The sequence below is a fragment of the Ahaetulla prasina genome, chromosome 15 (assembly GCF_028640845.1).
Source record: "Ahaetulla prasina isolate Xishuangbanna chromosome 15, ASM2864084v1, whole genome shotgun sequence".
NCBI lineage: Eukaryota > Metazoa > Chordata > Lepidosauria > Squamata > Colubridae > Ahaetulla > Ahaetulla prasina.
Window position 1 is genome coordinate 2159790 of NC_080553.1, and position 24491 is coordinate 2184280.

General features: G+C 44.4%; 1 protein-coding gene across 1 annotated transcript in view; it reads left to right on the forward strand.

Annotated features, from left to right (window-relative positions):
* Positions 1–24491, forward strand: part of SPPL3 (signal peptide peptidase like 3) — a 101943-nt gene that overhangs the window by 71551 nt on the left and 5901 nt on the right. The window contains exons 3-10 of the mRNA XM_058158691.1: positions 1592–1680; positions 4764–4883; positions 6286–6364; positions 9449–9561; positions 18098–18204; positions 19601–19764; positions 19957–20156; positions 22855–22964. Coding sequence (XP_058014674.1) covers positions 1592–1680; positions 4764–4883; positions 6286–6364; positions 9449–9561; positions 18098–18204; positions 19601–19764; positions 19957–20156; positions 22855–22964 — 982 coding nt within the window. The remainder of the gene's footprint in view (positions 1–1591; positions 1681–4763; positions 4884–6285; positions 6365–9448; positions 9562–18097; positions 18205–19600; positions 19765–19956; positions 20157–22854; positions 22965–24491) is intronic.

Here is a 24491-nt window from a genome sequence, read left to right on the forward strand (position 1 = left end):
TCTGTCACTAAATAATGCAGTCATTAAATTACACCTGATTTTATAACAGTTTTGCTGTAGTTGTTAAATGAAACATGCAATCAATGACAGGTGCAAGCAACCCAAGCCGCTTGTAAATAGCTAAAGTAAGCAACTTTATTGTTCCCTACCTAAGTTACAAGAATCTCCCCAGGATGCTTGCCTTCTGCTGGCAACAACCAGATAAAAAGCTTCCTTCCTTCCTTCCTTCCTTCCTTCCTTCCTTCCTTCCTTCCTTCCTTCCTTCCTTCCTTCCTTCCTTCCTTCCTTCCTTCCTTCCTCCCTCCCTCCCTCCCTCCCTCCCTCCCTCCCTCCCTAACTCCCTAACTCACTAAATGAATGGTTGTAAGTCAAGGATCTTACAATCTTCACAGAACTGGAAACTCTTGCAATGGAACAGATACTGACCAGGGAAAAGAACTCTGCCCTTATTCTTTGCATGGGGCTGAAGAAGACCAGGGCTTGGAGAGCTTCTTGAAATTCAGATCTGTGAACAACTTCAGAGACATTTATAAGGCAACAACTTGGTCAGGGTCTTTTTCCGTTATGAACCATTAGAGAAGATCACATCCAATGGATGTCTAATTTGATTTGATACTAAATCTTTTTTTTAAATTTGAATTTATATCCCACTCTTCTCTGAAGACTCAGGGCGGCTTACATTGTGTTAAGTAATAGTCTCATCCATTTGTATATTATATACAAAGTCAACTTATTGCCCCCAACAATCTGGGTCCTCATTTTACCTATCTTATAAAGGATGGAAGGCTGAGTCAACCTTGGGCCTGGTGGGACTTGAACTTGCAGTAATTGCAAGCAGCTGTGTTAATAACAGACTGCATTAGTCTGTTGAGCCACCAGAGGCTCCAGTTTGCTACTAAACTCCAGTTTAGCAGTAAAATTCAACTATGTGCATATAAGGGCCAAATATTTAAGACCAGATGTCTCTTCAGATACTATTTTATGAGTCTAGATAGGTGGGCACTAGATCTGTTGAAAATCTTCTTGGATTCCATGATCTGTTAAGAGGTCGTTGTCTTACCATCTGAGCTGAGCTTGTGTGCCCTGAGAGGAAGCATATTTTTTATTAGTGTTGTTCAGCTGCAGAACAATCTCCCTAGGAATGTACAGCTGATCCTAACTAAATCTGAAAATTGAAACTGGCTTCATACTGATTTTATAAGTTATTATGATTGATATTGTTATAATATCTTTATTGTTTTGCTTCTCTTTCTATACAGCAAAGCTAGAAAAAATGTCTTTTGAAGGATGCAGATCTTCAATAAAAACAAAATTAACTCTTGTGCATAAGGATGTTTTAATGAATCATGCTGCTAAGTTTGATTATGTGATTACTAGCATTTACACTGCTAGAATTTCATATTTTTCTGTATTTTTTGTTTTTGTTAATACATCTACTATTTGTGTAAGATGCTTGGAAAATTCTACCAAAAAGTGGGTACAAATTTTAAAAAAACATGTTTTGATTGCACTGATATGCCATTTAAGGACACCAAAGTTCGGGCCCTTCCAGATGTAAAGCAGATATTTTGCATGTGCTCATTTTCTGCAGGTCTCTGAACATGGACTTTGAGAACCAAGACAAGGAAAAGGACAGCAGCAACTCGGCTGGACCCTTCAATGGCGGGAGCACCAATAACAGTAAGAGGCTTCTTTCAAAGGCCAGCTTTCATAACAGAGCTACTTTTGGGGGTAGACTGTGACTAGCACTGGGCGCTCCCCACAGCTGGTCAATCCAACTTTCAATGTAACCTTGCCGGAAGAAATGGGACTGAGGCCCGCTCTGCAAAACTGGGATGTTTAAAAATCTTCCGTTAATGGAAAGGGGTAGGGCTTTCCCAATAGTAATTAAGGCAGGGGTGGGCTGCTACCGGTTCGGCCGGGTTCGGAGAACCCATAGCTAATATTATGGCTGGTTTGGAGAACCTCCAAATCCCACCCCTGGCTGGTCCCTCCTATCCCGCCCTTTCTATCCCGCTCCTCCCACCCTGCCCCTCCCAGGAGTCTCCACGTGGCCCGTTTTGGATGCGAGGTAAGTGCAGGGCCCATGCGGAGGCTCGGGGAGGGGGAAAAATGGGCATTCGGGAAGTTCCAGAAGGCTGAAAATGGGGGCGTTTCCGTTTCCTGCCTCTGGAGGGCCTCCAGAGCCTAGGGGAGGCAGTTTTCGCCCTTCCAGAGACTTAAAGAAAGCCTCTGGAGCCTGAGGAAGGCAAAAACAGCCCCACCCCCTGGCTGTGGTGCAGGAGGCCGACTAGGCCACAGCCACCATGGCCAAGCTCACCCAGCAACCGGGCAGAGAACCCATTGCTGAAATTTTTGAAGCCCACCCCTGAATTAAGGTTAGACTCCACCCCCAAGGTATTTTTTTTTGACTGCAGCCAATCTTTTCAGTTGGGTTTGGAGGGTTCAGGTCTTTCTTCAAGTAGCCTTCAATTTTGCCCATCTCTGCAAAAGTATATAAAAAAGGAAAGTACTCTAGAATCGTTTGCCCAAAGTGAGAAACACAGAACCTACAATATCATAAAACAAGGAATAACTTAGTTGAATGTTTCTTTTTATATACTTCTGGCATATGCAAGATGCAAAAATGAGCTTATTTGTGAAAAGGAGAAAAATAATAAAAGGAAGGCAACAATGACAAACTCCAAAAAAAAGTCAGAAGTAAAGTTAGTTGAATCACAGGTTGTATATGAGGTTCAGCAACTGCAGAAGCAACCACCGTGCCTGTTTGTCCCAGAAGCTCCGGATGAGAAGTTTTTAGGAGGATCCAGACTCCGGGATTGTGAGAGCCGTGGAAGCTTATCTCTTAGTCCTGTGGGGAGAGTAACTGGTTTGTCCAGTTCTGCCATCTGTTTCACGTGTTAGTGATCTAGACAGTAAACCTTAAAATTATTGCATGGCTGGGCCCACCTATAATAAATGACACATTCCAGGAGCATGTTGAGGAATTAAAATGAAATTTAGCCTACTCAGGTTACCTTGCATGAACTAGAAATGTAGAACAATATCAATATTTTATAAATCTTTTACTATCTTTCCTTGTAATAATTATATTCGCCCACAATCAATCTAAAATTATGCATTTTTAATATGTTAATAATGGTTATTATTTCATTTTGAAGTAGCAGTGCTGTTGTCTGTGAAATATAAATGAAATATTTTAAGAAAATTAACCTCAACTTGGAAGTTACAAGTAGTAAAATACAATGCATCTTTACTTTGAAGAAAGGCATATGAAATATAGTGGGATTCATTTCATTTTTAACATTTTTAGTTTAAGAAATGGTGGTATGTAAGTAGGTTAGTGCAAAGTATTGAACTGTCTCCTAATAGGTTCTGAGCTTTTATTTTTTTAATTATTAGAATTTTAAATAAAAGCATTGAAACTACAATATTAACAATTAACAGATTAGAATAAAAATAATCATGGACTTCAAATAATTGAATAGAGTAGAACAGACTGAATTGCGATACCACTTTAAATCCTACCCTTCAAAACGGTCATTCATTTTCAGCTCTCCGAATCTACATTATTCTTGAGGACAAAGTCTTTTAATTGATTCTGAATTTATATCAAAGGGAACAAAACCTTCTCAGGCTGGATTAGCCAAACCGGATTTGCTTAATGATCCCAGTGATTCACTTCATAGTGAAAATGGTCACCGTAAATGAAATTTACAAGAATGGTCATAAAATTGGGTCGCACATTGCTTAGTGACTGAAATTCTGGTCCCAATTGTGGCCATAAGTCAAGGACTATCTATTTTATACCTCTTATTTTTCTCCTCTTCTGAACATTTCCTATTTGCAATTTAAAAATATGCATATCTAGCCTGTCACTTTAGTTTTATTTGTTTGTGTGACATCAAGAGGATCTAAGCCAGTGATGGCTAACCTTTTTGCCATTGCGTGCCAGAAGGGGATGGGGGGTGGGGTCACCCGCGCGTTCCCACAACCATAATTTTATGTGCCCTGTGCATACGTGCGTGACCTCCCCACTTCCTCCACTCCAGTCACGCAATGGCCCGGTAAGCCCGTTTTTCTCTCTCGCCTGACTCCAGAGCCTTCCTAGGAGTCGTGGGGGGGAAACGGCCTCCCCCCCCACCCCCGAAGTCCTTCGGAGGCCGAAAACAATCCGTTTGCCAACTTCCAGTGGGACTGGATGGCCCATATTTTTTTTGCTGTCTCCAGCCTCCAGGGCCTCTCTAGGAGTCTGGGGAAGGGCGAAAACGGCCTTCCCCACATACCTCCAGAGGTCCTCCAGATGCCAGAAATGGCCCGTTTGCCAACGTCCGGACCAGAAGTTGGCAAATGGGTCATTTTCAGCCTTCAGAGGATCTCTAAGGGGGTAGGGAAGGCTGTTTTTGCCCTCCCCAGACTCTTAGAGAGGCAAAAAATGGGCCTCTGGGGCGGGTGGGGAAGGTCATTTTTGCCCCCCCTCCCAGACTCCTAGAGAGGCTCTGGAGTCAGGTGAGAAGAGAAAGATAGGCCTTCCTCACCATTACCAGAGGCCCTCCAGAGGCAGGAAACAGCCTGTTTCCCTACTTCTGGTGGGCCCAGAAGGCTCGAGGAGCTGAGCTCGCATGCCCACTGATATGGCTACGCGTACCACCTGTGGCACGCATGCCATAGGTTTGCCATCACGGATCTAGGCTGATGCCCTTGTAGCTATGGCTGTTATGTGATGCCAAATAATTGTTACCTTTCCTCCTGTTTCCCTGCAGGTATCCAGACCATTGATTCGACACAGGCGCTTTTCCTGCCCATTGGGGCATCTGTCTCTCTCCTGGTTATGTTCTTCTTCTTTGACTCGGTTCAGGTGGTTTTTACAATATGCACAGCAGGTGAGTCTGGCTGTCGCATGGAGAGGTTCCCCATTTGATTCATGACTCAGAAGCTGTTAGCTGTAAACCAGGGGTGTGAAATTTGCGGCAACGTGTTGTCCTCATGTAACGGATCACAACTTTTCCCCCTTTCTAAACCACGGGTGGACGTGGCCAGTGCATGACATATCTGGCCCCTCAGGCTGTGAGTTTGACACCCCTCCTGTAAACTGATTTTCTGGAAGCCCTCATTAAGAAATGCAGTGGTAGTGACAGAAATTGGCACACTTGTTTTATTGATTTGGTTTTTTATTTGATTTTATTTTTTAATTAAGGGCATTTATATGGCTTCCCAATTTACTCATGACTTCAGGCAGCTTAAAGAAATAAAATCCCAATACAGAACCCCAATAAACCTCCACCCACCTCTGGTGACAACAGTCAAACCAACCACTTGATGGATTCTGGGTCCCCAGGCTTTTTCGAATTCCTCAGAGGATCCTGAGGTTCCAAGGAACAGCTTGAAAACCCTGCTGTAATATTTGCCAAAAGTCTAGTTAGCCTTGTGTGTATATCCAAGAGGGCTGAATAAACATATTTATTTTGTCAACCCCAGACACCATGACCAGAAGTGTGTTGCATGCTGGGAGTTGCAGCACAAACTATTTGGGCACAACTAAATTGTCAACCCTTGATTTGGAAGTACTTAGCACAGCAGCGATCCCTCCCCAACCCACCAAATGCCTGATCTCACCTATTTCTGCTATTTTAAGGATCATTTTATGTTTATTGTGGTTCTCTTGTTTTTATGCTGCTTTTTATACATTGCACTGGTTCCGTTTTACCTTTTTACGGACTAATGTGTTTTGGTTTTTTTTGTAAACCACCATGAAATTGAAGGGTGGCCATATACCTGTAGAATAAAACAGTTTTAAAATGAAATAAATAATAGTACAACATAATCTGCTGGGAAGCTCTTTCTAAAACTATATTAAGCGGTTAGAAACTCTGCAAGAGCCCCAGGTGCCAATTTCTTTCAGTGGAGCTGCGGAGAAGAACTTGGAAGATTCGAATCAAAATGTGCTGCTGATGTTGCTAAACTTTCCCACTTGCATCTTAGTCACCCCGAGTCCGTGGGCTGAAAGTTGGGCCCAGTCACAGAAAGGCAACTTCTGGTACACTGGGCACAGTTTTTTGCTCTTCTGCCAAATGTCACGCATGCGTTGCCATTTCAGAAAGTATTTCATGGGTCTAAAGTACTGGATAGCAAGCGCCAAGGGTACTGATATTCTTCTTCAAGAAACAGGACTCTTAAAAACAAAATTGTCTGAGTTAATTGTGGATGTCTGCTTTCCTTGGATTTTTTTTTTTTTTTTGGCAATAATGGTATTTCTCCCCCCCACCCCTTTCTGTTTCTCTGCAGTCCTTGCAACCATAGCCTTTGCTTTCCTCCTGCTCCCAATGTGCCAGTATTTAACACGACCTTGTTCACCTCAAAACAAGTAAGAAGGAAGTTTGGTCATCTTCTGTGTCATTAAGAGATCCTGTTGGACTGGTAGTGAAATAGCTTAGCCATGAATTCTGCAGGGGCTTTTCATGCATGCAGAGAAGGTACTGTGTGCAATCTTTTCTGGCACCAGACAAGAAAACCAAAGTTCCTTTTCCCTGGCGATGTGGGGCAGTGATGGTGCCCAAATAATACTGAAACACAAGAGGTCCTTGATGCTTTCTGAGCTTGGTGGTTTTCTTGCAGATGTTTCATTATCCAAACTAGGAAACATCTACTTGATGTTAACTGTGACCATCCTAGACAAAAGAGACCAAAACACCTCCCCACCAGCAATTAATACCCAGATGAGCATAGATTGACACCAAGAGTAACATCAGGCCAACAATCAAGAAGAGCACAATTTGGCACAAGGAACTGCCAAATAACAGTAACAGTCCAACCAAAGAACCTCCAAGACCACTTCCACCAAGACAGATAGGACAAGCCACTAGAAGATAAATTGAGAGCAAACCCCACACTTCACCATCACTGAAGATGTTACCCAGTTTGGGTCATGAAACGTCTGCAAGAAAACAACTAAGCTCAAGAGCACCAAGGACCCCTCATTTCAGCCCTGAGCTACAAATATTCTCTTTTATCAATACTGAAACAAACATTATTGTCTGTAAGTCAATAATGCTGGTCCAATCCCACAACGTTGTTGTATAAAAACATCTTTATATAAAAAAATTACAGTATGACAGCATAAGTAAAAATGGTTAATTATTCAAATAAAAAAATGGTTAGACATCAAAGGTCTACTGTACTTAAAGGAGAAGGAGCTTCCTGGAGTCCAGGGGAAAGAGAGGAACATGCCTGGGGGACATAGTCACTCATGTGGGGCCCCAATCCAAAAGGCCACCTTCTGTCCACCGCCATGCCTTTAGGGAGAGAAGAACAGCTACAGTTCTACACCATCACTTAGTATTGGCTTCTCCACTTGGGCAGGGACATGGAAAAAATGCCCCAGTCTACGGGATTGATTGGATCCATGCTCTCCTCTGAAAAGGTGCTCTTGGTGAATAGGAAGGAAGGAAAGAAAGAAATAGAAACAATAAATAATAATTTTAAAAATCGAAAAAGCCAGCTGGGTGATCTTAGGCCAGTCACATTCTTGCCCTAACCCACCACCCGCTGTGGAGAAAAGAGGAAGAGGATAGAATTTAGATCTGCCCGCTGCTTTGGGTTATTTATAAAGATAATGAAAATGAGATAGCATCCTGAAGTGGGAGATGCATGACAGATTCTCTGGCCCTGCTTGTAAAGCTACAAATATTCTCTTAAGAGAAAAAGGCTCATGGTGTCTTCAACCCACCTGAGCCTTTCAGAACTGGGCCATGGAAGTGGTGGGCAAGTGTATGTGTATCCCCACTCACACACACACTCCATTTGCACAGACGGGTGTGCGTGCCTTCTGCTCATGCAAATGGAACTGTGTGTGCCTGCCGCACGTAAAAATGGAGCTATGTGCACATGCTTGCCCACCGCATATGCGGAACCATCCCCATCTTCCCCCCTCCCATCCGTCCACAAAGCTGAAAAGCTTGGGGAAGTCTGCTTTACAGCCCTCTCTAAGCAGTTTACAGAGTCAGCCTCTTGCCCCCAACCATTTGGGTCTTCATTTTACCCACCTCATAAGGAGGGATGGAAAGCTGAGTCAACCTTGAGCCAATCAGAATTGAACCCCTGGCTATGGACAGAGTCAGCCTGCAATGCTGTATTCTAATCACTGCACCATCAGGGCTCCTAAAGTTACCAGGCTGTGCAAGTCAGTTCTGTATAGGTATTTTTGCACAATAATTCTTTCATTGCTTATATACAGTAGTGGGGGACTATGGTCCTTTTATGACTTGTGGACCAACTCCCAGTATTCACAGAATGACTTGTGAACTTCAACTTGTGGACTTCAATTCCCATGCTGGCTAAGGAATTCTGGGAGTTGAAGTCCACAAGTCATAAAGGGTCCATAGTTCCCCACCTCTGGCTTATAACGTAGCCAATTGTGTAGCGTGTGCAATACTGTGGGAATTGATGATGCTAATTGGGCTAAAATTATTCTGTTTTTTGTCTTGATCTTATCAGCCAGCAATGTATATCTGTCATTTTATGCTTTTTAAAGTAATGCATAATTAATTTTTAAATTTGGTTATATATCTAACTCACAATGGATTTTCAATAAACTGTACAGAGGCTTTCAGAGTTTAGAATTTAAATTTATTTATAGCTCTTAGTTACCTTATTACTATTTTATTGTAGTAATACATAGATTTTAGATTCATAGTTACTCACTTGAACTTTGTGATTAATTACGTTACTCGCTTACATTATAAGTTGTATTCATAGATATTTTATGGCAAATATATTTTTTACTAACATCCAGCACTGTGGGTATAATATCAATTTTGCGATTAATTTTGTTTTGTTTATTTTATATCTGGTTGAAAACAAATAATTTAAGAGAAGTGTAGTAGAAAGGAACATTTAAGTTTAAGCTTCCAAATTAGTCTAGTAATTTTAATAGTGGTTTTTTTAATTGTAGTTTGCTTTAGAATGTAGATATGGCACCATTATGAGCCACAGTGTCGCAGTGGTTAGAGGGCAGTACTGCAGGCTACTTCTGTTGACTGCCAGCTGCCTGCCATGTGGCAGTTCAAATCTCACCAGGCTCAAGATCGGCTCAGCCTTCCATCCTTCCGTGGTGGGTAAAATGAGGACCCAGATTGTTGGGGGGCAAGAGGCTGACTCTGTAAATCGCTTAGAGAGGGCTATAAAGCACTGTGAAGTGGTAAATAAGTCTAAGTGCTACTGCTATTGCTAGTATACAGTCATATTAATTACACCTTCTGAAAAGCAGAAAACTAATGGCTGATCCAAAAAGAGCTTTTGTGGTTCCCTTTTAGTGCTTTTTGGAGGACTGATCTTTCTGTGGGGCACTTTTCTTATGCTCTGGTGCCCTTGGAGTTCACAGAGATGAGAGTTGGAGATGTTTTCTCTCCTTTTGTTGAGCGGATCTTAAACTTGTGGCCGTATTTTCCAGGATTTCCTTTGGATGCTGTGGGCGTTTCACTGCTGCAGAGCTGCTCTCTTTCTCGCTCTCTGTGATGCTCGTCCTTATCTGGGTCTTAACTGGGCACTGGCTTCTCATGGATGGTAAGTGCAGGAGATGCAAATGAGAAGGCTCAGACCTTCCTGGATTTCCCCTCACCTTTCTCGTGGAGTGGAGTCTTTTATGCGGCATTCATTCCTGGATTGGAATAAACCCTGAACCCTGGATTGGGTTCAGAGAACTTCAGAATCCTTGCACAGACTTGCCTTCACTTGTTTTGTATGCTTGTTCTCCGTTAGGTTTGATGGGCCACCTAGATCAGCCTTTTTCAACCTCAGCAAGTTTATGGTATGTGGACTTTAATTCCCAGCATTCCCGATGGGCGGCTGTTGAAGTCCACATACCATACTGATCTAGAGATATGCAGGCGCTTTGAATCTAACCTATTTCAAACTTGAAATGCCCCAATTCAGCTCTTTCAAGCAGGAAATGGGCTGCTTGCCTCATTCTGAAAGTATTTCAAAGACAGGCCTGTTTCGAGTCTGAGACATGCTATTCTGAACTCAAAACGCAGACTTTTTTAAAAGGACATTTTTAATCTGAAACACTTCTAATGTATATAAACCCCTGGATTACTAGATGCAGAGGGGCAGCACAGTTCAGAGTGCAGAAAGTGTCCCTCTGCAGGCTCAGGCAGGCAAAGTTGCAGTACGTGGGCTTCATTCTTCATTTGTAGAATAGAAACATGAAGCATGCCTACATTTTCAGTGCAGGAAAAGCCATGGCTCAGCTTTCAGAAATCTCTACTTCTCTACTATCCCAAGCATTTGGTGACTTTGTCTTCCAAACAGGGTTTGGATTTTTTGTTAGTACTGACTTATGGCATCCTGGTGATTTCCAGTGACCAAATTCACCTTTAGTGAGTCGTCTTTCTCTCCTCTGGGCCCAACATGAGGAACAAGCGGGCACCGTGGAAAGACAGTTCTTCATAGTTCAACTGCCATATTTCAGCCAGTAAAATTTTAGCTAGTAAAATTGTTTTTATAGCAAATAGTTTGGATTTGGAAGGGCCTGTGGTATAACGTCTTGACCAAATAAGCCTATTGCACCATTGCATGCTTCTGTATTCCTTGCGGAGATGGTTCTTTTATCAGTTCTTCAGCGAATTAAGAATTTCGGGCATTGGGAGCTACCCACTTGCTTCCTGTGAAAATAGTGCTGTTTTATTGTACCTCATCTAATATTTGCATTTCCCTTTAGTTTTTTCTTCTCCAGACACTGCCTGCTGGTGTCTCCAAACATTCTCCATCCATTTTGTTTTGTATGCCTCTTGTTTTCCAAAAGCAGTTGAGTTTGTTATTGTCCTTCTCAAAATCCAATCATCTTGTTTTAATGACCCCATAATCCCTTGCGGGGTAGAGTCTGGCCAACGGATGCCTTTCCTGTCGACAATGCAGAAATATATCCCAGCAGATCTATTCTCATCGTGCCCAGAGAAATATCTGCCTCTACCTAGGATCAGTCTCAAAATCCAACGCCAGAATAGAATCCAATGTTCTTCTAGAGCAGTCTGGCCAAGAAAGAAAACTTGGAGGCTTTTAAGAGGAGACTGGATTGCCATTTGTCTGGAATGGTCTAGGTTCTCCTGCTTGAGCAGGGGGTTGGACTAGAAGGCCTCCAAGGTCCCTTCCAACTTTGTTATATTCTGTACTCTGTTGTTGACATTGTATTTCTCTTGATGCAGCCGAGGATTACATTTGCTTTTTTTTTCTTTATAGTTGCCACACGTTATGGGCTCACAGTCAGCTGGACATGATGCCCTAAGATACCAAGATCCTTTTGCATGTACAACTTTATTAATCATGGTTCCCTCCTCTGTTGCACATATAGTTTTTCATACAAGAATTTGGGGCTCCTAATTAGTCCTTGTTGAAATTCATCTGGCTTGCATTTGCCCAGTGTTGCAACTTACTGTTCCCTGAGATACTTTCCATCTTTCTATTGCTGCAAATATGATACAGGTAGTCCTTGACTTGGAGCCATTCATTTAGTGATCGAAGATACAATAGCACTGAAAAAAGTGACATGACCGATTTTCACAGCTACAACCATTGCAGCATCCCGGTGGTCATGTGGTCTAAATTCAGACTGTTGGTAACTGACTTAAGCTGGGCAGCCCCCAGCCAGTAAGGTGCTGCCCCGTCTCGATCTTTTAACCTCACAGGGTGCGTGGGTTGAAGGTCAAAGCTAAAGCAGATTGATAACTGCACCATGCATCAAATATAAGAAAACTTTAGCCCTAAAGTTGGGCACTTGGAGTGTTCGGACAATGACCCCTGGCCTTTCTGACGATTTACAAGAAATAGGTGACGTAGGTAAGACAGCTGTCATCGACCTGGAGCTGAGCAGATTGCAGATGGACATTGTTGCCCTTCAAGAGACAAGGCTGTCAGACTCGGGATCACTGTCAGGCTGCCTCTGATTATATCTAGGAAAGAATACACCTTGACTTCATTTGAAAATAAAGAAAAGTACTTTTACTAGGTACATCTGGATTGCAGCAGTATTAAATTGAATCTGAGACAAAATATGGCTAACAATCTATAACCCCCCTATTTCTCCCTCCTCTTCCCCAAGAGGTCATCAGGTCTGGTCCAATGCCAGCTCCTTCCCTGGGTCCCGGGGTAATCTTCTTCCGCAGGTCTCTGGCTGTCAATCATATCAGGAATGCAATGTCCGTTAGAGTTCGCGCTCAAACATTCCTGTTGAATTCAAAACATTAATCTCCGCTCCCCCCTTAATTATGTCAGACCGACACTCTTAAAGGGCCCTCTCTACTTAACTTGAATCCAAGAGCTATTTACATTAGAAATAAAATCCCATGTTATCTAACAACTGAATATAAGGAATACAAAGAGATATGAAGATTGGAGTGGAGGCTGACAATCTGTTAAGGAGAGAAACGTCTCGTTCTTCTGGCAGGGAAAACCATCAAATGAGTCTAGGGAATATGGGGTTGGTTTTGCGGTCAGAAACACCCTACTAGGATTCATTACTCCACCTGCTGCAGGAAGTGAAAGAATTCTATCTTTGCAGCTCCACTCATCAGCAGGGCTGGTTACTCTTATTAGTGCATATGCACCGACATTATCATCTTCAGTAGAATCCAAAGACAAATTCTACGACGATCTGGCTGCTACTATCAAGAAAATCCCTGAGAAAGAAAGGCCCACTTGTTTAGGTCAGTTCGGCATCGGGAAGATGAACGAAAATGGCCAATGCCTGCTGGAGTTTTGTTGCTACTATGGTTTTTGTGTTAGCAATACATACTTTAAAACAAAGCCTCAACACAGAGACATCCAAGAGGCTCCAGGTGAGTATCCAGAATCACAGTGTGGATTTTGAGCCAACAGGTCCACTACTGACATGGTATTTTCCCTTAGACAATTGCAGGAGAAATGCAGGGATAAAAGACAGCCACTTTTCATAGCCTTCATAGATCTTACAAAGGCTTTTGACTTGGTAGCAGAGACGGCCTTTCTAAAATTCTCCCCAGGATTGGATGTCCACCTTAGCTCCTCAACATCATCTGGTCCTTTCATGAGGAAATGAAGGACACTGTAGTTTTTGATGGCTTAACATCAGATTCCTTTGACATTTGAAGTGGAGTGAAGCAGGGCTGTGTCCTTGCACCAACTTTATTTGGGATCTTTTTTGCTATCATGCTGAAACATTCTTTTGGAACTGCAACAGAGGGTATCTATCTCTGGACCAGATCAGACGGAAAACTCTTTATTAAAACTCTAGATTGAGAGCAAAGTCTAAAGTTCAACTGAAATGCTTACAGGATTTCCTCTTCACCGACGATGCTGCCATTACTGCTCACTCTGCTGAAGACCTCCAACAACTTACGGGACTGTTTTAGCAAGGCCTGCCAAGACTTTGGACTAACCATCAGCCTGTTGTGTCTTGCCCGCTCTCACCACAGCCGGGGTCTGCTTATCTGCTTCCGAACGCTGAAGAATGTCCTAGCATGCCTCCCGGCCCCAGCCCTGGCTCCATGCCCAGACAGGCTGAAGAAGAGCAAGTATCTCCAGCCCCCAGCTCTGGCTCCATGCCCAGGCAAACGGAGCAACTAGACCCCTCCCCCTTCTCCACAGCATGTGAGCCTGAGGAAGGTCAATTACCAACAGCTGCTGATTGGAGTGACCCTCGCGTCAGAAGACTTGATAGGCGGAGGCAACAGAAGGAAGGGAGGGGCAGGCCTGGATAAGTGCTGAGTCATGGAGCCACACCCCATGACTTATATAAAGGATCTGCTTTCTGGCATTCTCTGAGTCAGGCAAAGTCTAAACATATCTTGCTGAAGTCACTTTCTGGTCTCCTGCCTGCCCTGAGGACTTTGCTAGGACTTTCGCAGAGCTGCAGAGGAACACCTGATTCGGATTTCCCTGACCCGGCCTTCAGCGGAGGAGTGGGACACGACATCGTCTGAAAAAAAGCACAAGTCATGGGTTAGGATATGGATTCACTTCCGTATATTACAATCTCTGCACAAGAACTGGGGATCATCCATGATCTTGTGTACCTTGGCTCAACTATCTCCAGCACTCTTTAGATATTGAGCTGAATAAATGTATTGGTAAAGCGGCCACCACATTTTCCAGACTTAGAAAGAGCGAATGGCTTAATAAGAAGCTGACGGAACATCCAAAGATCCAGGTCTATAGAGCCTGTGTCCTGAACACACTCAGGACAACCCAGCTTGGCGTGGACCCACTGATGTATACTTGCCTGAGATATGATTATTCAGCCAGCCCTGCTCTGCCTTCTGATAGGCCAGGCCAGCCTACATTTGCTATCTTCTCTGCTGGAGTCACACGGGTTGAATGCTTTCCAAAAATTAAAGCACGTTGAGCGGGCTGCATTCCTGGGTCAGCTCAACTGGTGACTATCAGAAAAGGAGATCAGGTTGGTTTGGCAGGATTTACTCTTTGTAAACCCCTACTGGCTTTTGCCAACTGATGCATTCTTCTGTCAATGCACACAAGCCAACTGCTTAGTCATCGGTTCCAGAGTTTTGGCCAGGATTCACATCAACCTGGATGGTGCTTTGCTCTCCATTCTCCTCCCCCTTTTTTTGAATGTGGGGCAGCTTTTGCCTTCTCCAAATTTCTGACGCTCTAACTTCCATGGTTCCTCAGCTGCACCAGAAAATCCTCCAAGACAACACCCACAAGTCCCTTTGTGCCTCTTGGGTGATCTGATTTTGTAGCCCTGAACCTATTTGCAGCAATCTCTCATCATCTCTTTACTGCCTTTTCTTTACCATTCCCTCCTTTTGTCCACCATCCTACTTAGAGCCCTCTGAGTGCAATTCCAAGAAGCCAAGTAGGAATTAGGCCCCCTCCCCATCTTGCCTTCCCCTCTTCCCAGCAGCCCACCCCTTCCTCCTCCTGGTTTTATCACCCCTAGAGGGGTGATGAAGGGGCTTTTATTGCTTTCAGCTTCCCTTGTGAGCTCTGCTCCTTTGGCCCTTCAGGGGTTCCGACTTCCTGCATTAGCTGCTGTCAGACAGGCTTCCTTTGGGATTGACACCCGTCTCCTTGTCCCTTTGGTCAAAAGCTCCTTGGGCATCTTGGGTGGTTTCCTGAGCTGCTTTTTCCTCATTGGTTGCCCTCTTAGCTTTTGAGAAGTTCTCTTGCACTCCCTTTATCAGAGAAATTGTGTCTGCAGGATTCTGCCTAGTATTTCTCTAAAGTTTTTGGTCTCCTGAAATCTAACGTGCATGTATGGCTGTGCTCCCATTTTCTCACTCTGAAATATCTTGAATCCCAAAATGGTGTCATTTCTGCCCAGATTTCCACTGTTTTTTCCTCTTCTGCCAACTCTTCCTTTTGATTAGGATCAGATTGAGAAGAAGCAATACCTTTGTCTTCTCTCTAGGCTTCTGGAAAACAAAAGTCAGCAAGACCAGGGAGGGATTTAAAGGGTTTGCAATCATGCATGAGCTAGTTTTTGAGCAGATGTGCAAATAATTGAAATCTCCCTTAATTCTCCTCTCTCTCTCCTTCTGAAAGTTCTTTTTTGTGATTATGCAGGTCTTCTGCTTGTCTTTGTGGTTGATAGCACATTTTCACAGTTGTTTTGTCTCCCCTTCCTTATATTTTTACCCCAATCCCTTTGAATAAGTTCTTATCTTTAAATTACTGGAACTTTGAATATTTCCTTCACAGTTAATGTTAATTTATTTTCTGCATGTTGAAAGTATTGTACAATTTTATAAACAAAAGATACATTTCTGGAATTCTGTTGGCACTTTAAAAATGATGTTGACAAATTTAAATAAATACAGAGGATGAAGAGTCAGCAGCATAGAAAGCAAGTTTTACAAGAAGAGGTGAAGTAATTATCTGGGCTTAGTCTAGTGAACAGAAGGGACAAATCCTTGTAGTCTCCCATGAAGACTTAAGATTTGTTAACTGGTTCTGAAAGCTGAAAAAACGTGAAGAACTTTCCGTCTCTTGAAGAGTCTTAACAGTGGGGCCATTTACACTTGGTCAATAAAGAATTCTATTCTGTTCTGTTCTGTTCTGTTCTGTTCTGTTTAGCCTCTGCTATCAGTTTTCAAGCAGAGACCAGATAGGTACCTACTTAAAGTGCACCATCCGTCTGATTTTGTGCATAAAACTAAGACGGACTTCAGCATCCTGCCATGCTTTATTCTGTTTTTTCCACTTGAAAGTGCTGAAATACAGTGGGGAGGGACTTGCTTGCAAAGATTATAGATTTAAATGTTTGCCTTGCAAAGCAGCAGAACACAGAAAAAGAAAATGTGTGTGTGAGAACTGCTAAGACTGACGGTGGGATTTAAAATTCATTTTGAAAGTGTTGAACCAGCAGCTTGCCTTATTCTTTGGGGATTTTGGAAGGCTGGTTCTTAATTGAAATATTTAAAGGTGTTTAAAACATCATCCGGAGCAGCACTCTTGACTGACTTGAGGAAACCCACTGTGACTTCATAAGTAATGAAAAAGTGTCTTTTTCACAAGCCCCCTTTGCACAATGGGAAAGCTGCTTAAATTGACAGATGATTAAAATAAGGTTGCACGAAGGTGTGTGGGATGATCACATTTCTTGCCTGTTTTGAGGCAACGGCTTCTGTGCCCAGGGAGGAAGACTGCAGAGGCAGCAGGCTTGGGCCCAGGAATGCACTTGGCTTGTCAGCAGTTAAATTTGTTTGTCTTAACTATGTTTGATACAAGCCACCGCATTTCCCCCTCAAGATTAATGGCACCACCAAAGGGAGAACAGAATTAAAGCCTCTAGAAAATAAGCAGGGCAACAACTGGTACCCAAAGCTTTCCAAAGTAGCTGCCAGGCAAGCTGGACATTAAAACACTACAAGTGTTCTCCTGAGCTGCTTCCTCTTGCAGAGTTGGGCTTCCTGGGAAGGAGGTGATGGTTTTTAGAAGAGGTTGGAGAGCCATATGTTCAGAATGGTATAGAACAGGGACATCCAAGCTTAGGAACTTTAAGACCTGTGGACTTCAACTCCCAGAATTCCCAAGCCAGCCAGGGGAATTCTGGGAGTTGAAGTTCACAAGTTTTAAAGTTCCCAAGGTTGGACAGCCATATCGGGCCTCCTGCTTTTGAGCAGGGGATTGGACTAGAAGACCTCCAAGGTCCCTTTTGTTGCTGCCCCTTCCTCATCTCAAACACTCGGCTCTGTCCAAGCACAAAATGGCAGAGCTGCCCTCATGTTGGGCTGATGAGAAGTGGCAGTGAAATGAAGAGGAGGCCTGGGTGGCTTTCAGTTGACTCTCCTTTTCGGCAGCACTGCTTGGAAAGAGACACTTTTCTCTGATATTTGGCATTGAAATTTGAAAGGGCCAAACAGCCGCTGCACTAAATGAGTTGACTGCTGGGGCGGGAGGGAGGTATTGAGAAGATCCTGGTAAATTTGCCCAGTTCTGACTTGGACATCTTAGCTGTTGACGTTTGAAATTTGAAGTTTGTTTCCCATACTATATGCAAGTAGTGCTTGACTTAATGGCCGCTCACTTAGTGACCATTTAAAATCACAATGGACTTATGATCCCGATTCAAAGTTCCAACATCTCCTCCTCCAGGTGTGGTCACCTAACTGCGTTGTGGCACTTGGTAGCCTGCATGTATGTGACTGTGATTTGTGGTGGGTTGTTTTGTTTTGTTTCAAGAAACTGGCTTTTACTTCCGGTTTCCAGCTTTTTTCATCCCATAGAGAACAGTGAGTTCAGTCAACAATCACAACCATGTGTTCGCTTAATGATCGCTGCAAAAAAGGTTGAATTAGGAGTTTGGTTATGGTCATTAGTTGAGGACTACATACCCGTCTCTCATGTTTCATACAGGAGGTGAAGGCATGAGAGTGGAGAGTTCCTTCTGCCAGCCTCTTTTCCCTGACCCTGGGCCCCCTGGGAGGGGGTGGATCTGGGAGAAGCTGCCTGCTCAAAGCCCCTCAGAAACTTCCGGGTTTCCCTGCACCTGGTTCAACAACCTCTGCCCCTGGCCTATGTCTGCCCTGGACCTTCTCCACTGAAGACTTTTCTTTCCCCCAGCGCCTCTCCTTCTGCCTGATTTCATTCCTTCTCTTTATAGCTCTGGCCATGGGCCTCTGTGTGGCAATGATTGCCTTCGTCCGGCTGCCGAGCCTTAAGGTCTCCTGCCTGCTGCTATCAGGGCTATTAATTTATGATGTCTTTTGGGTGAGTTTTTGAATACATATCTGTATTTCTAGATATATGTATCTGTTAACCACAAGCACAATATTCTTCCAGCTTTAGAATTTGGCTTGCAGAATTTAACATCACAGCTATTTTCATTGGGTGTTATGGAATGCCTCTACAGCATTATATTTCAGAATGCTTTGCATTCATCAACTGTCAAAATGCCTTTTCATTTATATAAAATGTATGGTCAGTTTCCCCCCCCCCCCATATGCATTCTCCTGAGCCTCTCATGTTCACTTCAGCTGGGAAAAATATGGAAGGATCTGCAATCTTCATTAGAGGAGCTAAATATACATCTTAATGTGTACATCTTAATGCACTTCAGAGTTTGGGAAATTAAAAGATGCTACATGATGTGCATCATAAACCAGGCTCATCATAAAAATCTAACATTTTATTTCTAAACATTTGTTTTTCTATTCATTCATTCATTCATTCATTCATTCATTCATTCATTCATTCATTCATTCATTCTTTCCTTTGAGCTTGAAAGACCGTATTAGGCATACCATATCAACAGCTGTGACTTCATGGAAAGCCAAGCTGCTGGAGTTTCTGGGATGGGAACAGCCACACTTAAAAAATCCCTTGCCCAGCTTTTTGGTAGCTGCTACCCACAGGATGCTTAGATCCAGCCCTCAGGACCACCCTGGAAACAGCAGAGGCCTGTGATGCCTCTGCCAGAATGGGAGAGCTCTGTTTTTGCTGGCAGAGGTTGCAGGAGGCCATCGCAGCTGAAAACGGAATTCGGGAGCCCATTTTCGCTGGCAAAGTGCTTGTCCACCACAGGCGCCCCCAACACAAGTGATGTTGAACTGGCCACACACCCCCAGGTCAAACACAACCCTGATTCGGCCCTCAATGAAATCAAGTTTGACACCCCTGCCTTAGAGGCATAGGGGGTGGGCAGGCTTCACCTTCCAAATCTCCAGGCTGAAGCAACATCAGTGATGAATGCCCAAACGGCGCTGGGCAGGTCTTTGACAGGGATCTGTTATTGGGGGGTGAAACGCCTGGCACGGTCTCTAGTTTGCTGTTGAGTTTTGCAGAGCTGTCTCACTGTGAAGAACCGTCTTCTTGGAGGCTGGGCTGTTTATTCTTCAGAGTTCTTCAAAGGGTAGTTATAAGCTGGACAAGCCTCCCGCCTCCTTGTTCACTGCTGACTGGTTATGTTCTTTTATTTAAGGAAGGGTTCCAAGTGATAGAGCTGAATGATGCAAGTGGACAAAGAAATTTGCCCACAGAACGTTTCCGTAGGCCTTTCCCACCAGCACAAGGCTGCTCAGCCTGGTCCCTGAGACCTGGTGGGTGCATCTGCTGCAGGTCCCAAGTTGGCTGGTGGGGAGTTCAAACTCGCTCGTTCTCCCCTCAGGTCTTCTTCTCGGCCTACATCTTCAACAGCAACGTCATGGTGAAAGTGGCCACGCAGCCGGCAGACAACCCCCTGGACGTTTTATCTCGGAAGCTTCACCTGGGGCCGAGCGTTGGCCGAGACGTCCCCCGCTTGTCGCTGCCTGGCAAACTTGTATTTCCAAGGTAGGATTGAGCCCCTTTGTTTCCGGTCCTCGGCTTCTCGACTTTGGGAACTGCTTTCAGGCCCTGATTGCCCTTGCAAAAGAGAGCCTGGCTTTGTTCATCAGCCTGGCTTCCCTGGCCAGTTTGTGGCTGTTGCTGGCCAAGAGGGAATGGCTGGTGCTGGGGGCCTTAATGCCACTTGCTCTTTTGCAGTTCTACGGGCAGCCATTTCTCCATGCTGGGGATCGGAGATATTGTGATGCCAGGCCTCCTGCTTTGCTTTGTTCTGCGTTACGACAACTACAAAAAACAAGCGAACGGAGATTCCTGTGGCACAGCAGGACCCGGGAACATTTCTGGCCGGATGCAAAAAGTCTCCTATTTCCATTGCACTCTCATCGGATACTTTGTAGGTAAGAGAAAAGGACAGCTGGAAAAGGCTGTGACAACTGTGAAACATGTGTGTGTGTTGTGTCTCGCTCGCTTTCCCCGCAGCCGGGTCCCTCTTATCTCCTGCCGAACGCTGAGGAATGTCCTGGCATGCCTCCAGGCCCCAGCCCTGGCACCATGCCCAGACAGGCCGAACAAGACGAAGGGCTTGATGTGCCTCAAGCCCCCAGCCCTGGCTCCATGCCCAGGCAAACAGAGCAACTAGACCCCTCCCCCTCCCCCACAGCATGTGAGCCTGAGGAATGTGAATTGCCAACAGCTGGAGCCTGGAGAGATCCTCGCTTCCGGAGAATTGATAGGCAGTGTCAGCAAAAGGAAGGGAAGGGCAGGCCTGGATAAGTGCTGAGTCATGGAGCCACACCCCATGGCCTATATAAAGGATCTGCTTTCTGGCATTCTCTGAGTCAGGCAAAGTCTAACTTGGATTGCTGAAGTCACTTCCTGGTCTCCTGCCTGCCTTGAGAACTTTGCTAGGACTTTGGCAGAGCTGCAGAGGCACGCCTGATACGGACTTCCCCGACCTGGCTGTCAGCAGAGGAGTGGAACACGACAGTGTGTGTGTGTGTGTGTGTAGAGGTGTTCATTGGATGCCTCCGCGGAAAGAATATGCTTCCCTCTTCAACATTCTTTGTAGTATTTTCCTGAATCTCTCCCTCTCACAAACTTGGGTTTGCCGTTGTTCATCATTTGGAGTGGTTTATGTTTAGCCATCTCAGAGGTCATTAAGCAGATGGACTTCCAGGTAAGGAACTGCAGGTGTGGGAAACCCTGGGCAGGACACACAAGTTGGAAGTGCTGTGGAGAGGTTTCTCCCCTCGGGCTGAAGATCCTCCCTGCTAAAATCCAAGGAGGATGGTCAGCCTCTGAGCAAGGAGACACTTGCACATGGTCTGTGCTTCAAGGGCTTCTTCCACTCCTGTAGCCCCACTCACTCCTTACCCTTCTCCTCTGGCACTGAAAATCGTCCTTATCCAAGCAAGTTTTTCAGTGCTAGTAAGGATAGCTGACCTGCGCTGACTTCCCAGGGTCTCCCCCACCCCTCTGAAGCACCCCATGGAAAGCCTTGACTTTCTGGGGAAACTGGCAGGGAAGATTGCAGATGGCAATCACATGACTGTAGGGCACTTACCCATGCTCCCAAGTGCCAAGTGCCCAGATTACCATCACTTTTTGAGGGGTGGGGAGTTGGAATGTTTTGTGACCATAAAGCCCCCTTTCTGAGGCATTGCTCATCTGAACCTCATTAACATGACACCGTTTATGGAGAAATGGGGAAATAGACCTATACATGTGTGTGTGCATTTTTGTGCCTTTTGAGTCAGTTTTTGGCTGCAGTGACTCCCCGGACAAGTCCCTGCTGGTTTCTTGGCAAGATTTGCAAGAAGTGGTTTGCCATTGCTTCCTGCCCAGGGTGGAGAGAAAAGGCCAAAGGTCAGCCAGCTTACAGCCTGGTACCTTGAGCAATTCTCACGAACGTAATACATGCAGGGTGAATTTCTAAGCCGTTTCCAAATGGGACTTCTGGCAATCCAGAGGCAGAAAGAGAGCAGGGACCTTCAGAAAACATCTTTGTCATTGTAACGGCCTGGGGCTTGCCACTTCCTGCCGGCTTTCCCAATCATTTGATGGTAGGAAGCCAGCAGGAAATTGCCCAGCCTAATGGCGTTCACTTAGCAGCGGCACCCGCAGACTGCCTGGATTGCCATTGCTAAGCAAAGCAGTCACACTTTATGAGCGCCTTGCTCAGTGACGGCATTCCCTGGCCCGATTGCCAGGATGAGTCGAGGAATTCCTGTAGACTTTTTAACCAAACTTAGAAGAGGATTTATGCTGGACGTTCCAAATAGAGTAATTGAGTTCATGAGGTATGGTAGCTTGAAGTTTTTTGTTTAGCTTTTTTTTTTTTTAAACATGAGGTTTTCTAAAATGTAGGTAGTCCTCGACTTACGATCACAATTGAGCCCAAAATTTCTGTTGTTAAGTGAGTTTTGCCCCGTTTTACGACCTTTCTTGCTAGAGTTGTTAAGTGAATCACTGCAGTTGATAAGTTGGCTAACCCGGTTATTAAGTGAATCTGGCCTTCCCATTGACTTCCCTTGTCAGAAGGTTGCAAAAGGTGCTGACATGACTCTGGGACACAACAACGGTCATAAATACGAATCAGTTGCCAAGCGTCTGAATTTTGGTCACGTAATTGTGGAGAAGCTGCAAAGATCATCACTGTGCAAAACGGCCATAAGTCACATTTTTCAGTGTCGTCGTAACTTTGAACAGCCATTAAATGAACAGTTGTAAGTCAGGGATCACCTGTACAACCCTAATTTTTAATTAGTTTTAAACATACACATATAGACTAAGGAGCTCATAGCACGACTAGCTGAGAAATGTCATTTTGGAGCCGTTATTAACTCTTGGAAGCTTTTTAATTTTTAATTGGCAGCCAAGCTGGCTGGGGAATTCTGGGACCTTGACGTCCACAAATCTTAAAAGTTGCCACAGTTGGAGATCTCTGGTTTGCAGATAATTCTGTTTGGAAATGGGTAGGAAAGCAGAGCCAGCAAAGACAAATCTCCTCTTCAGTCCCAGGCCTTCTAGGGATAGTAAATTTCTCCAGGGGTTGAATCTGCTGAGTAAAAATGAATTTTCTTGCCTCCTTTGCAGGGCTCTTGACAGCAACCGTGGCATCTCGCATCCACCGGGCAGCCCAGCCGGCTCTGCTCTACCTGGTGCCCTTCACCTTGCTGCCGCTCCTCACAATGGCCTACTTAAAGGTAAGTGGGGCAGGAGAAAGACCAGCTGGGGGTTGCCCCCTTTGGAGCAGGGGTCCCCAACCGCAGCAAATTTAAGACTTGTGGACTTCAACTCCCAACAAAGCTGGCTGAGGAATTCTGGGAAATGAAGACCACAAGTCTTAAAGTTGCCACGTTGGAGACCTCTGCTTTGGAGAGTCTGACCTGTAGCCACAGAGGCAGCTAATTCCTAGAAGGGCTTCTCTGGACACTATACTTCCTGCTCAAAAAAGGAAAAATGCACTCGTGCCTTGAAAGGGCTGTGATCTTAAACCAGCTTTTTTTTTATGTTAAGTTTTAAATATATCTTCCTGCAATTGCTTGAGACTGCCCACTGCCTGAAAACTTAACTCCTCAATTAATGCACGCATGTTAAATATCTTTACTTCCTTCTTGAATCCTTTGTCAGGATGACCTGCAGCAGCAGGTAACTTACCTGCTTACCTCTGGTTGTTTACTGACCATTCAAATGGTCTTAGCCTAGCAGTTAAGCAGGGTGTGATGGAGTGAGCGCTCATTCTGGCCCCAGCTCTTGCCCACCTAGGAGTACAGAAGCATGCAAATGCGAGTAGCTAAATAGGCATCATAACAATTAGACGGGGGGTGGGGGGAACGTTACCTATGTTTTTAAAAAAAAAAAAACTTGGAAAGGGTGCTGTTGTAAAATACCAGTTACACTATTGTCTGCTGGGTGCTTGGCAATTGGCCTATGTTTACAACTGATTGCAGCGTCCTGTTGTCGTAGGGCTGCAATTTGTGTTGCTTTTTTATTTATTTATTTATTTATTATTCGAATTTATATACCGCCCTATCTCCCAAAGGACTCAGGGCGGTTCACAGGCATATAAAACATCAATATCAATATACAAATTAAAATAATCCTTAAAAAACTTATTCTAGCGCCCGAATTATTAAAAATAGAAATATAAATATTAAATATAAATATTAAAATCAATTTAAAACCCCTCTAAATTTAAAAATCTAAGCCAGTCCTGCACAGATGAATAAATGTGTCTTGAGCTCGCGACGGAAGGTTCGAAGGTCAGGAAGTTGACGGAGTCCTGGGGGGAGTTCGTTCCAGAGGGTGGGAGCCCCCACAGAGAAGGCCCTTCCCCTGGGCGTCGCCAGACGACACTGCCTAGCTGACGGCACCCTGAGGAGTCCCTCTCTGTGAGAGCGCACGGGTCGGTGAGAGGTATCTGGTCGCAGTAGGCGGTCCCGTAGATAACCCGGCCCTATGCCATGGAGCGCTTTAAAGGTGGTCACCAAAACCTTGAAGCCCGTTTCCAGCAACAACAACAATAACAACAACAAAGTCTATTTAGGAGAACAGAGTTGAATTTACAGCTATATTTTTCTCCTAACAACTGCCATAAAAACCAACAGAAAATTGGTTCCAGTCACATGGGTGCCTGGGCGTACAACCATCATAACTCACAATTAAATTCTGGTCACAATTGTAAGGAGCACCTATATAATACTAAAAGTCAATACAAGAAAATGTCATTA